Raw genomic sequence first — 13,876 nt, forward strand, 5'->3', positions numbered from 1 at the left:
AGGAAGGAGAAGATAAAAAGGCTACTTTTACCTCCTTTGAGAAGAGCAAAGACTCCTTGTTTATCCATGTTCAGATCCAAGGATAAATGAGAGCAGTCTGTGAATGCCATGGCTTCTTTAGTCTCTTTATTTACGTGATACATTGCAATGGGGATTTCTATAATATGGCCAATCTCCACATCAGCACGAAATGGTAACAGTTCCATTTTGTTCAGTTTCAGGACATGTATCTGGAAGGGAAAACTTCATCTTTCAAGAAAGTTACGTTAAAAAAGTCTTAGGAGGAGGCGAAGCAAGATGGCCAAATAGAGCCCTCCAGTTAGTGTCCCTGCAGGAACACCAAACTGAATGACTATTCATACAAGAAAGCACCTTCATAAGAATCAAAAATCAGGTGAGCAATCACAGACCTGGTTTTAACATTATATTACGGAAAGAGGCACTGAAGGGGGAAGAAAGAGTCTAGAATTGCCAACATCACCTCTCTCCCATTCCTAGGCAGTGGCAGCAGCCACATAGTACAGAGAATCTGTAAACCTGGAGAAGTGCAGTGATTTGCATCCCACAATCACTGCACTCCCCTAGATGTACAGATTTGGAACTCAGTGCTGCCTATCACAGTGGAAACCAACACACGGCAGAATTCAGTAAGTGCCTATGGAGGGAGCATTTAGACCAGTGCTAGCCAAAGGGGAGTTGCCCATCCCAGCGGTCTGAACCTGAGTTCCAGCTAGCCCTGACACTGTGGGTTAAAGCACCCTGGGGTGCTAAATAAACTTGAAAGGCAGTCTAGGCCACAAGGACTGTGATTCCTGGGCAAGTTCTGGTGCTGTGCTGGGCTTGAAGCCAGTGGACCTGGGATGCATATGACCTAGTGAGACTCCTGCTGGGGTGGCCAATAGAGTGCTTGTAGCACTCCTCCCTGCACCCAGGCAGCATAGCTCATAACTCTGGAGAGTTACTCCTTCTTCCTGCTTGAGAAGAGAAGAGGGGAGAGTAAAGGGGACTTTATTTTGCAACTCAGATAATAGCTCAGCCACAATAGGGCAGCAGGCAGAGTCACAAGGCCCCCATTTCAGACACTAACTCCCTGAAAACATTTCTATACACACCCTGGGGCAGAAGGTAATCTGCTGTCTTGAAAGGAAGGACACTGTCCTAGCAGGATTCATCACCTGCTGATTAAAGAGCCCTTGGGCCTTGGCCAGGTACGGTGGCTCATTTATGTAATCCCAGCACTTACGGAGGCCAAGGCAGGTGAATCACTTGAGACCAGGAGTTCAAAACCATCCTGGCCAACATGGCAAAACCCTGTCTCTACTAAAAGTACAAAAATTAGCTAGGCATGGTGGCAGTCACCTGCAATCCCAGCTATTGGGAGGCTGAGGCATGAGAATCATTTGAACCTGGAAGGTGGAGGTTGCAGTGAGCCAAGATTGTGCCACTGCACCTCAGTCTAGGAGACAGAGCAAGACTCTGTCCAAAAAAAAAAAACCCTGAATAAACATTTTTTATCTGCTAGGTAGTACTTGATGCAGGCCTTAGGTGACACTCAGTGCCATGCTGGCTTCAGGTGTGACCCAATACATTCCCAGCTGTGAGGACCATGAGCAGAGACTTATTCTGCTTAAGGAAAGAAAATGGAAGGGTAAGGGGACTTTATCTTATAGCTTGGGTACCAGCTCAGCCATAGTGAGGGAGAGCACCACGTGGGCTTCAGGGATCCCCAGTTTCAGGCCTTGGCTCCTGGATAGCATTTTTGGACATGCCCAGGCCAGAGGGGAGCCCGCTTCATTAAAGGGAGAGAGATCCAGGCCTGGCAGCATTCACAAGCTGACTGAAGAGCCTTTGGACCTTGAATGAACATTGGTAGTAGCCAGGCAGTATTTGCCACGGGTCTAGGGCAGTGGTGGCCACAAGGAGAGACTCCTTCAGTTTGAACAAAGGAGAGGCAAGAATGAGAAGGGGGCTGGATGTGGTGGCTTATACCTGTAATCCCAGCACTTTAGGAGGCCGAGGTGAGCAGATCACTAGACGCCAGGTGTTCTAGACCAGCCTGGCCAACATGGTAAAACCCCATCTCTACTAAAAATACAAAAATTAACCTGAGCATGGTAGCGCATGACTATAGTCCCAGCTACTCAGGAGACTGACGCAGGAGAATCGCTTGAACCCAGGAGGTAGAGGTTGCAGTGAGATGAGATCATGCCATTGCACTCCAGCCTGGGTGACAGAGTAAGACTCCATTCCAGAAAAAAAAAAAAAAAAAAAAGATTGAGAAGGACTTTGTCTTGCAGCTTAGGTGCCAGCTCAGTCTCAGTAGAACAGAGCACCAGGTAGATTTCTGAGTTTCCTGACTCCAGGCCCTGGCTCCTGGATAGAATTTCTTAATCTGCCCTGTGCTGGTGAGGAGCTTGCCACTCTGAAAGGAAGCCCACAAGCCTGGCTGAGTTTGCTACCCACTGACTGTGCAGACCTTGGGTTTTGAGTGAACACTAGCAGTAACCAGGCAGTGGTTATTGCAGGACTTGGGTAGGACCCAGGGTTGTGCTAGCTTTGGGTCTGACCCAGTGCAGTCCTAGTGGTGGTAGCCATAGAAGGGCTTGTGTAACCCTACCCCCAGCTCCAGACCGCTTAGCATGGAGAGAGAGAGAATCTGTTTGTTTGGGCAAAAGAAAGAGAAGAGAAAAAGTCTGCCTGGTAATCCAGGAAATTCTCTCAGATCTTACGCAATACCACCAAAGCAGTACCTCTACAAGTATGCAAGAGTCACAGCGTTACTGGGTTTGGGGTGCCCCCTTAATGCAAATACACACTGTAGTGACCAAAGACTTAGATCACAACACTCAATTCTCTTTGAATACTTGGAAAACCTTCCCAAGAAGGATGGGCAGAAATAAGCACACTGTTCAAAGACTACAATTAATATCTAATTCTTCAATGCCCAGACATCAATGAACATCTACAAATATCAAGACCATACAGGAAAACATGGCCTCACCAAATGAACTAAATAAGGCACCAGTGGACCAATCCTGGAGTGACAGAGTTATATGACCTTACAGACAAAGAATTCAAAATTGCTGTTTTGCAGAAGTTCGATGAAATTTAAGAGAAGAGAAGGAATTCAGAATCCTATCAGATAAATATAAAAAAGATATTGAAATAATTTTAAAAAGCAGAAATCCTGGAGCTGAGAAACTCAATTAACATACTAAAGAATGCATCACAGTCTCTCAGCAGCAGAACTGATCAAGCAAAAGAATCAGTAAGCTTAATGACAGGTTATTTGAAAATACAGTTTTGGGCCAAACGTGGTGGCTCACACCTGAAATCCCAGCACTTTGGGAGGCCGAGGTGGGTAGATTACTTGAGGCCAGGAGCTAGAGACCAGCCTGGCTAACACAGTGAAAGCCTGTCTCTACTAAAAATAGAAAGAATAAGCTGGGTATGGTGGCGCAAGCTATAATCCCAGCTACTTAGGAGGCTGAGGCATGAAAATCGCTTGAACCTGGGAGGCAGAGGTTGCAGTAAGCAGAGATCATGCCACTGCACTCCAGCCTGGCTGACAGAGTGAGATGCTGTCTCAAAAAAGTAGACAAGAGGCTGGGCGCAGTGGCTCACGCCTATAATTCCAGCACTTTGGGAGGCCAAAGTGGGCAGAATCACTTGAACCTGGGAGGTGGAGGTTGCAGTGAACCAAGATCATGTCATTGCACTCTAGCCTGAGCAACAGTGAAACTCTGTCAAAAAAAAAAAAAAAGGAAGGAAGGAAGGAATACAGTCAGAGGAGACTAAAGAAAAAATAATAGAAAAGAATGAAGATCTAGAAAATGGCCACAAAAGGGCAAATCTAAGAGCTACTGGCCTTAAAGTGGAGGTAAAGTGAGAGATTTAAACTACTGATACCTTGAGTAGAAAGACTAAAAGGAGAACTTATAAAAAGTAATAACTGGCCAGGTGCGGTGGCTCATGCCTGTAATCCCAGTACTTTGGGAGGCCGAGGTGGGTAGACCATGAGGTCAGGAGTTCGAGACCAACTGGCCAAGATGGTGAAACCCTGTCTCTACTAAAAATACAAAAATTAGCCGGGTACAGTGGTGGGCACCTGTAATCCCAGCTACTTGGGAGGCTGAGGCAGGAGAATTGCTTGAACCAAGCCTGGGCGACAGAGCAAGACTCTGTTTCAAAAAAAAAAAAGTAACAACTCCAACAATTATTCAAGACATAGACAGTATAAGATATAAGATATAAATAGAAACAACACAAAGTTAAAAAGCAGAGAGATGAAGTTAAAGCGTAGAAGTTTTTGTTTTGAGATGGAGTCTTGCTCTGTTGCCCAGGCTGGAGTGCAGTGGCGTAACCTCAGCAAGCAATTCTCCTGCCTCAGCCTTGAGAGTAGCTGGGATCACAGGTGTGCAACACCATGCCTGTCTAATTTTAGTATTTTTAGTAGAGATGGGTTTCACCATGTTGACCAGGCTGGTCTCAAACTCCTGACCTTAGGTGATCCACCCACCTCAGCCTCCCAAAGTGCTGGGATTATAGGCATGAGCCACTGTGCCCAGCCTAGAGTTTTGATTACTTTTCTCTTTGCTTATTTGTTAGTTTGTTTATGCAATTAGTGTTAAGGCATCGTCAGTTTAAAATAATGAGTAATAAGAACTTATTTGCGAGCCTCGTGGTAATCTGACAAAAATAAAATGCAAGAAATTAAAATACAGCCAGGTGTGGTGGCTCACACCTGTAATCCCAGCACTTTGGGAGGCTGAGGCGGGTGGATCACCTGAGGTCAGGAGTTCGAGACCAGCCTGACCAATATGGTGAAACCCTGTCTTTAAAAAAAAAAAAAAGAAATTAAAACACACCACCGGAGAAAATCACCTTCACAAAAAGGAAGACAGGAAGGAAGGACAGAAGGAAGAGAAGACCATAAAACAACCAGAAAACGAATTAAAAATGGCAGGAGTAAGTCCTTATTTATTAATAATAACATTGAATGTAAAGGGACTAAACTCTCCAAAAAACAGAGTGACCAAATAGATTAAAAAAAAAAAAAAGGCCAGGTGCAGTAGCTCACGCCTGTAATCCTAGCACTTTGGGAGGCCAAGGTGGGTAGATCACCTGAGGTTGGGAGTTCCAGACCAGCCTGACCAACATGGAGAAACCCCATCCCTACTAAAAATACACAATTAGCTGGGCGTGGTAGCACATGCCTGTAACCCCAGTTACACAGGAGGCTGAAGCAGGAGAATCGCTTGAACCCAGGAGGCAGAGGTTGCGGTAAGCCGAGATCACGCCATTGTACTCCAGCCTGGGCAACAAGAACAAAACTCCGTCTCAAAAAAACCCCCCAAAAACAATGATCTGTTGCCTATAAGAAAAACACATCACCTATAAAGGCACATGTAAGCCTGGCATGGTGGCTCACATCTATAATCCCAACACTTTGGGAGGTCAAGGCACATGGTTCACCTAAAGTCAGGAGTTCAAGACCCGCCTGGTCAACGTAGCGAAACCCCATCTCTACTAAAAATACGAAATTAGCCAGGTGTGGTGGCACATGCCTATAATCCATGCCAATGGAAACCAAAAAAGAGCAAGGATAGCTATGCTTATATCAGCCAAAATAGATTTCAGGACAAACTATAAAAAGAGACAGCGAAGGCCATTATGTAATGATAAATGGGTCAATTCAGCAAGAGGATATAACAATTATAAATATACATACACCCAATACTGGAGCACCCAGATATATAAGGCATATATTATTAGAGCTTAAGAGAGCAATAGACTCCACTATCTTAATAGCTGGAGACTTCAACACCCTATTTTCAGCACTGAACATATCATCCACACAAATAATCAACAAAGAAACATCAGTCTACAATGTAGACCTAACGGATCTAATAGATATTTACAGAACTTTTCATTCAGTGGCTGCAGAATACACATTCTTCTCAGCAAGAATGAGTATTCTTGATCATATTGAAGAATAGACCATGTTAGGCCCCAAAACAAGTCTTTAAAAAATAAAAAAAAAAATTGAAACTATGTCAAGTATCCTCTGTGATTATAGTGGACTAAAACTAGAAATCAGTAACAAGAGGAATTTTGGAAACTATACAAACACATGAAAATTAAACAACTTGCTCCTGAATGACCAGCAGGTCAATGAAGAAATTAAGAAGAAAATTTTTAAATTTCTTGAATAAAATGAAGATGAAAACACAACATAACAACACTTATGAGATACAGTGAAAGCAGTACTAAGAGGAAAGTTTATAGCAATGAGTGCCTACATCAAAAAAGTAGAAAAACTTGAAATAAACAACTCGATGTATATTAAAGAACTAGAAAAGTTGGCTGGACAGTGGTTCATGCCTGTAATCCCAACACTTTGGGAGGCTTAGGCAGGTGAATTGCTTGAGCCTAGGAGTTCAAGACCAGCCCAAACAACATGGTGAAATCCTGTCTCTACAAAAAAACACAAAAATTAGCTGGGTGTGGTAGTGTTCACGTGTATTCCCAGCTACTCGAGAGGCTGAGGCCGGGCGTGGTGGCTCACACCTATAATCCCAGCACTTTGGGAGGCCTAGGCGGGTGGATCATGAGGTCAAGAGATCAAGACCATCCTGGTCAACAAGGTGAAACTCTGTCTCTACTAAAAATACAAAAATTAGGTGGGCATGGTGGCGCGTGCCTGTAGTCCCAGCTACGTGTGAGGCTGAGGCAGGAGAATTGCTTGAACCCAGGAGGCGAGCCAAGATCGCACCATTGCACTCCAGCCTGGGTAACAAGAGCGAAACTCCATCTCAAAATAATAATAATAATAATAATAATTATTATTATTATTATTAGATATCTTTCAGAACAGAGACCTTACCATACCATCAACCTGTTAAAAGCCTGTATTAGTTCCCCATTGTCTACATCAAGGGCTGGCAAAACTTTCCATAAAGAGCTAGATAGTAAACATTTTAGACTTATTCAGGCTACATGGTCTCCATGGTAACTACTAACTCAGCAGTTGTGGCTTGAAAGCAGCCACTGACGATATGTAAATGAATGGAAGTAGCTGTGTTGATAAAAGTTTATTTATCAAATAAGTCAACACTCTGAATTTAACCCTTGGCCCTTGCACTTTGGAAGGCCAAGGCAGGAGGATCACTCGAGGCCAGGAGTTTGAGACCAGCCTGGGCAACATAGTGAGGCCCTGTCTCTACAAAAATAGTAAATTAACTATGTGGGTGGTATGTGTCTGTAGTCCTAGCTACTTGAGAGGCCAAGACGGGAGGACTGCTTGAGTCTAGGAGTGTGAGGCTACAGTGAGCTATGATTATGCCACTGCTCTTCAGCCTGGGCAACAGAGCAAAACTCAGTCTCAAAATTAGAAAAAAAAAGGAGAAAAATAGAAAAATTATTATATAATATACTAAAAAATTTTCAATCTTTTAGAAACAGATTGACAAACCAAAATTTGACACTAGAGATAAAGTTACTATAAAGGTTATTTAAAAATCATATGTATATAACAAAAAAGTTAACATTAATTAAATATTTTATTTATTTTTTATTCATTCATTCTTTTGAGATGGAGTGCCGCTCTGTCACCCAGGCTGGAGTGCAGTGGCGCGATCTCAGCTCACTGCAACCTCCTCCTCCCCGGCTCAAGTGATTCTCCTGCCCCAGTCTCCTGGTAGCTGGAACTACAGGTGTGCGCCACCAGGCCCGGCTAATTTTTGTATTTTTAGTAGAGATGGGGTCTCACTGTGTTGGCCAGGATGGTCTCGATCTCTTGACCTTGTGATCCACCCACCTTGGCTTCCCGAAGTGCTGAGATTACAAGCGTGAACCACCACACCTGGTTAACATTAATTAAATAGTAAATATATGCTATGCACTGGGGTAAACCCTATCTCATTTAATTCTGACAACAAAGACTATACTTTCAGTTACCATTTCTATAATGCATTACAAGGGAAGTTTCTCTGAACACATACAGCACTGTAAAAGTGCTCAAAATGTTACCTATTACTGTTTTCAGTTTTGCATGTGTTTTTACAATTAGTATAATAAATACAGAATGCATTTCATCATTTTATTTCCAAAATTTTCCAGTTAAAAACATTTTTCAATAATTCTAATATAACCTTTGAGGTGGATACTAACATCATCCTATGAGGAAACAAACATAGATGTTAAATAAGTGACTATTAAGTGACGCAAGAGTCAATCTAGTTACAGAAATATTTTTAAAATATGTATTTCTGGCCAGGTGTAGTGGCTCACGCCTATAATCCCAGCACTTTGGGAAGCTGAGGCCGGTGGATCACGAGGTCAGGAGTTTGAGAGCAGCCTGGCCAACATGACAAAACCCTGTCTCTACTAAAACTGCAAAGATTAGCCGGGTGTGATGGCAGGTGCCTGTAATCCCAGCTACTCAGGAGGCTGAGGCAGGAGAATCTCTTGAACTCGGGAGGTGGAGGTTGTAGTGAGCCGAGATTGTGCCATTGCACTCCAGCCTGGGCCACAAAAGCAAGATTTCCTTTCAAAAAAAAAAAAAGTATTTCTAGACTGTGAATGTGAGTAATATTTTTAAATAGTCAAGTTGGACTAGGTATTTTTAAAAATGTGTTAATGCACTTAGACAGTAGTGTTGTAGGGGTAATAAGAAGACCATTTGGAGAGTTGTTTACCTTAATTTCTCCATATCGAAAGGGATTTTGTACATCTTGGGCCAAAACAGTACTGTTCCCCCTGACCTGACCTGCAGTCACCACTCCTTTCGTGGTTACCATGACCACTGTTTCATTAGAAGAGGTCCAGGTAAAGTTGCCACTGCCACCCTCTACCTGTGAAAACGTACAACATTACATTTAATTACAATAGGAAGAAAACGAAATTTAAGCGAAAATGTAAAACTTGACTGGTGAAATAAAGTTTACAAAATAATAACATAATTTAATAAATTATTTTTGTACACATTAGAAACTCTGACACTAGGCTGGGTGTGGTGGCTCACTCCTGTAATCCCGGCACTTTAAGAGGCTGAGGTGAGCAGATTACCTGAGGTCAGGAGTTCAAGACCAGCCTGGCCAACATGTCGAAACCCCATCTCTACTAAAAATACAACAATTAGCTGGGCATGGTGGCACGTGCCTGTAATCCCAGCTGCTCTGGAGGCTGAAGCAGAAGAATCGTTTGAACCTGGGTGTTGGAGATTGCAGTGAGCTGGGATTGTACCACTACACTCTGGCCTGGGCAACAAGAACAAAACTCAGGGGGAAAAAAAAAGGGAACTGTGACACTATAGTAAAGCAGCTTAATGGGCAAGAGAAATACTAAAGAGAGGCAAAGTAATGGTAGTTTCACAAAATATCAAAAAAAGACACAACAGAATTTTATAAAACTCACCAGGAAAAGATATTGGGAAGAGAGACAGAAAGCACTATGACCAAGTCTTGTTATAGATGACATTATTCAAGAGTATAATTTTGATTGTCACCAAAATCCAAGATATACTCTTAGGATTGGGAGGAAGTAAACTTGACATTAATAAATTTTCAATAAATTAATCTATCAGAGAAACCAGCTTATCTCTTTGTGAAGCCTTATAGGACACCATACCTGTACTTTATAATGATATAACATTCCCATAGGATGATGAGGAAATGCCAGAAATTTGGGTGTAAGAATGATGGGAAAATAAATCTTCACTTCTTGTTGGTGTTTGATTAGAAATTTTATAGGCTGAATATCTTTATTCTAAAGAACAGGAAAAAAGGAGCAAAACATATGTTATAAGGACTGTTCTTATAATACACATTCATATACTCAAAACATCAGCAAAATGGTATGCTCATAAATTACTCAACCAGTTTCTATCTATAAAAGAAATAAAAAATACATATTTCTCTTCATTAAAGAAGCATAGCTACTATGATTCAATAATAATGAAAAGGATTTTCCTACACTTAAACTAATTATCACAATCACAGAAAATAGTTTAAAATTCCCTGAAATAAAAAAGGCTTTTTAAAAAATTCAACATAGGAAGGGAAATCATAGTTTCAGAAGAAAGACTCCTGGATATCCATAAACTGTAAAGGCAAAGGGAAACTATAAGCTATTCAAAAGAAATGGAGAATATTTAAACGTGCTGAGGTAAGAAATACCCCTTATACTTAAAAACAAGCAAAACCTACCAATGTTTACAGAGGGCCAACTTGTTGCATAAGGTTCTACAGGGCTGGCCAGGCACGGTGGCTCACGCCTGTAATCCCAGCACTTTGGGAGGCCAAGGTGGGTGGATCACCTCAGGAGTTTGAAACCAGCCTGGCCAACATGGTGAAACCCCATCTCTGCTAAAAATACAAAAAATTAGCTGGGTGTGGTGATGCATGCCTGTAATCCCAGCCACTTGGGAGGGTGAGGCAGAATTGCTTGAACCTGGAAGGCAGAGGTTGCAGTGAGCCGAGATCGTGCCATTGCACTCCAGCCTGGGCAACAAGAGTGAAACTCCATCTCAAAATAATAACAATAATAAGGTTCTATAGGGCTGACTGGGGGACTTGAGTATGTGTATGGATTTTGGTACATGTGGGGGTCCTGAAACTAGTTCCCCACATATACTGAGAGACAACTCTATTTAGAAGTGCATTATTAAATTTCTAAATAGGTATTTTTTAAAAATCTGCTTGTTGTTTTAATCACATGATTGCAGATAAGATATAATAATCTGGTAGTAAGAGGTTCTTCAAGAACAATCAGAGAAACTTTTAGATCTCTTATGGGGATCTTGTGCTGAGAATTTAAAGCCCTGATCTAACCATTTTCTTTCCCCACACTATCCAGCATATTTAGCAACAGTAATCAATCATATTAAATCCCTTACTTTCACTACAATGTTTTATGGCAGTGACCACTTGGTTACCTAAAGCTTTGCCTTCTCTATGCACTTTACTGCAGTGTCTACAGGTAATAATTTAAACAGCTGTTTTGCTATTGCGTGCTATGGAATACCAGTGCTCACTTTATCACTGGAAACAGGCTCATTAAATCATTTATGTCTAATATCAGAGACCCCAGAACCAATTTGGAGCACCTATCTATGATAACTAGACTAAAATATGGCCCCCAAAGATCTCTGACTCCTGGTATTCATCCCCTTGTATAGTAGCCATTATGTAATATACATTGTCTTAGGATTGGTCTAAATAACCAATAGCATATGGCAGAAATGTTTATATTAAAAAAGAAGAAAGATATAACCCAACAATCCATCATAAAGTTCCTCCAGCATAAGAAACTTTAAAAGCTGGAAATGGTGGTTCATGCCAGCAATTCCAGCACTTTGGGAGGCTGAGGTGGGTGGATCACTTGAAGTCAGGAGTTTGAGACCAGCCTGGCCAACATGGTGAAACCCTGTCTCTATTAAAAACACAAAAATTAGCTGGGCATGGTGGCGGGTGCCTGTAATCCCAGCTATTCAGGAGGCTGAGAATGACCCCCGAGAATCACTTGAACCTGGGAGGCGCAGCTTGCAGTGAGCCAAGATTGCACCACTGCACTCCAGCCTGGGTAACAGAGTAAGACTCTGTCTCAAAAAAACTAAATAAAAACAAAAATTAGCCAGGTATGGTGGCATGCACCTGTAGTCCCAGCTACTCAGGAGGCTAAGGTGGGAGGATTGTTTGAGCCTGGGAAGTTGAGGCTGCAGTGAGCCATGATTGCACCACTGCACTCCAGCCTGGCTGACAAAATGAGGCCCTCTCTCAAAAAAAAAAAAAAAAGAAAAAAATGTTTTTAATGATACTGGAAACCCCAAATAATATATACACAATGACCACAAATGCAGACATTTTTATGTATAATAACATAGATTAGAACAGAAAATTTGTAGAGGTATAAACTTACAGAGTGTGCTGTTTATCCATTTCTTTATTATTGTGAAAGATAAAGGTGGCAAATGTTATTTATCTGCTTGCTAATCAACAAATCAGTCAAGTTTCTTTGGTGCTTTGTATTTTGTGCTTAAAATACAAACACTGTCTTTTTAATTCCTACCTGGTAAATGATGGAGGTCAAGGATGCATTTATTACCACAGCACCATCTTTCAGGGCTTTTACTATGTGATAAGATCCATTCACAGTAGTTAGTTGCTCTTCAAAGTACTCCTTAGGAAAGTCATGTGTAATCCTGAGATTCTGAAAATCAGCCCCACAGTAACACAAACCTGAAGATATATTCTTTCCCTGAAGCCATCTTAATCCCAAAGCATACATAAAACTGTAACTATGCATTCATGGACTAAAGAGATAAAAACAAAACTCTTGCTCTCCCTCATGGAAATTCTAAGTTGGGGAGATAGAATTTTAAAATGGTACTAGTTTTTGAAAGATCTATCAATGGCAAGCATTAGGAATAGCAACAGTCAAAGCTTATGCAAATTTTAGTGTAATTTTTACCATTTTATAAATTGGCAGTTCTCAGGATAAAATAAGGACCCCGAGTACAATATTTCACATCTAATAGTCATACTACTATTCTCATCACTACAAAACTCTGGTAACCATCTCTGATGTGAAGTTGTAGAAAGAGAACACCCTCCAAAGTGTTACCACTGGTACTCATTTCAATTCTTTTCTATAATTCTGACCAAATTATATCTTTTACTTCTGATTTAGCATTCCTCAAGAATAAAACTAGCTGGACATGGTTGCTTATGTCTTTAATTCCAGTTGAGGTAGGAGGATTGCTTGAGCTAGAAGTTGGAGGCTGCAATGAATTATGATCACACCACCATTCCAGCTTCGGTGACAGAGAGAGACTGACTCTCTTTAAAAAAAAAAAAAAAAAAAAAAAGGCTGAGTGTGGTGGTTCACACCTGTAATCACAGCACTTTGGGAGGCCAAGCCGGGTGGATCACGTGGTCAGGAGATTGAGACCATCCTTGCCAACGTGGTGAAACCTGTCTCTACTAAAAATACAAAAATTAGCTGGGCATGGTGGTGCGTGCCTGTAATCCCAGCTACTCCAAGAGGCTGAGGCAAGAGAATCTCTTGAAGCAGGGAGTCGGAGGTTGCAGCGAGCTGAGACCATCCCACTGGACTCCAGCCTGGTGATGGAACGCAACTCGTCTCAAAAATTTAAAAAATTATAAAAAAGAATAACAGAATTAATGATAATAATAAATTAGCAAGTTGCTTTTCCAAAGGTAAAAATCTAGAATCAAAGAGGACTTGGGTTTTCTAGCCAGGAACATGGCCCACTGCATATCTTATGTATCTCATCCCTATAAGGAGCTCAGAAAAATACAAAAGACTGGCTCACATCTGAAATATAGACCTTTGTGCTGCTTCTATCAAAGACTTCTACTGTAATGACATACAACTGTCCCACCTCTAGACTCCATCGATTTCCAGGCTGGACAGTGAAACCTATACACAAATCGAGAAACAGAAATATTAGAAGAGGCCAACATTTTTCTACAGGTTGGACAGTGAAACCTATATACAAATCAAGAAACAAAAATATTAGAAGAGGCTAACATTTTTCTACAATGAATTTAAAAATACAATCTTTATAAAACTATTCAAACAGCAAAATTTACTAATAGATGGAGATGGTTTCCAAAGTAGATTCTTTCTTTCTTCCTTCCTTCCCTCCCTCCCTCCTTTCACTTTCCTTTCTGTTTCTTTCTTTCTTTCCTTTCTTCCTTCTTTTTCTTTCTTCCTTTCTTTTCTTACTTTATTTATTTGACAGTCTTGCTTTGTTGCCCAGGCTGGAGTGCAGTGGCGATCTTGGCTCACTGCAACTTCCACTTCCTGGGTTCAACCAATTTTTGGGCATGCCCTCATCCTCGCAAATAGC

General features: G+C 41.5%; 1 protein-coding gene across 16 annotated transcripts in view; it reads right to left on the minus strand.

The window, feature by feature from the left end:
* NUP210L (nucleoporin 210 like) overlaps window positions 1-13,876 on the minus strand; it is a 135,970-nt gene that overhangs the window by 90,381 nt on the left and 31,713 nt on the right. For 13 of the 16 annotated variants that reach the window (XR_010340294.1, XM_064370402.1, XM_064370413.1 and 10 more), the window contains 5 exons: window positions 13,337-13,443; window positions 12,070-12,210; window positions 9,631-9,768; window positions 8,700-8,855; window positions 32-230 (listed from right to left, as the gene is read on the minus strand). Coding sequence is in view for 15 of the 16 variants with exons in the window: in XM_064370402.1 (XP_064226472.1) it covers window positions 32-230; window positions 8,700-8,855; window positions 9,631-9,768; window positions 12,070-12,210; window positions 13,337-13,443 (741 nt within the window). In the remaining variant the exon portion in view is untranslated. The remainder of the gene's footprint in view (window positions 1-31; window positions 231-8,699; window positions 8,856-9,630; window positions 9,769-12,069; window positions 12,211-13,336; window positions 13,444-13,876) is intronic. The other 3 variants (XM_064370400.1, XM_064370411.1, XM_064370404.1) reach the window with 2 other exon arrangements.

The sequence above is a fragment of the Aotus nancymaae genome, unplaced genomic scaffold (assembly GCF_030222135.1).
Source record: "Aotus nancymaae isolate 86718 unplaced genomic scaffold, 86718_ANA_hifiasm-v0.15.2.pri h1tg000108l, whole genome shotgun sequence".
Lineage (NCBI taxonomy): Eukaryota > Metazoa > Chordata > Mammalia > Primates > Aotidae > Aotus > Aotus nancymaae.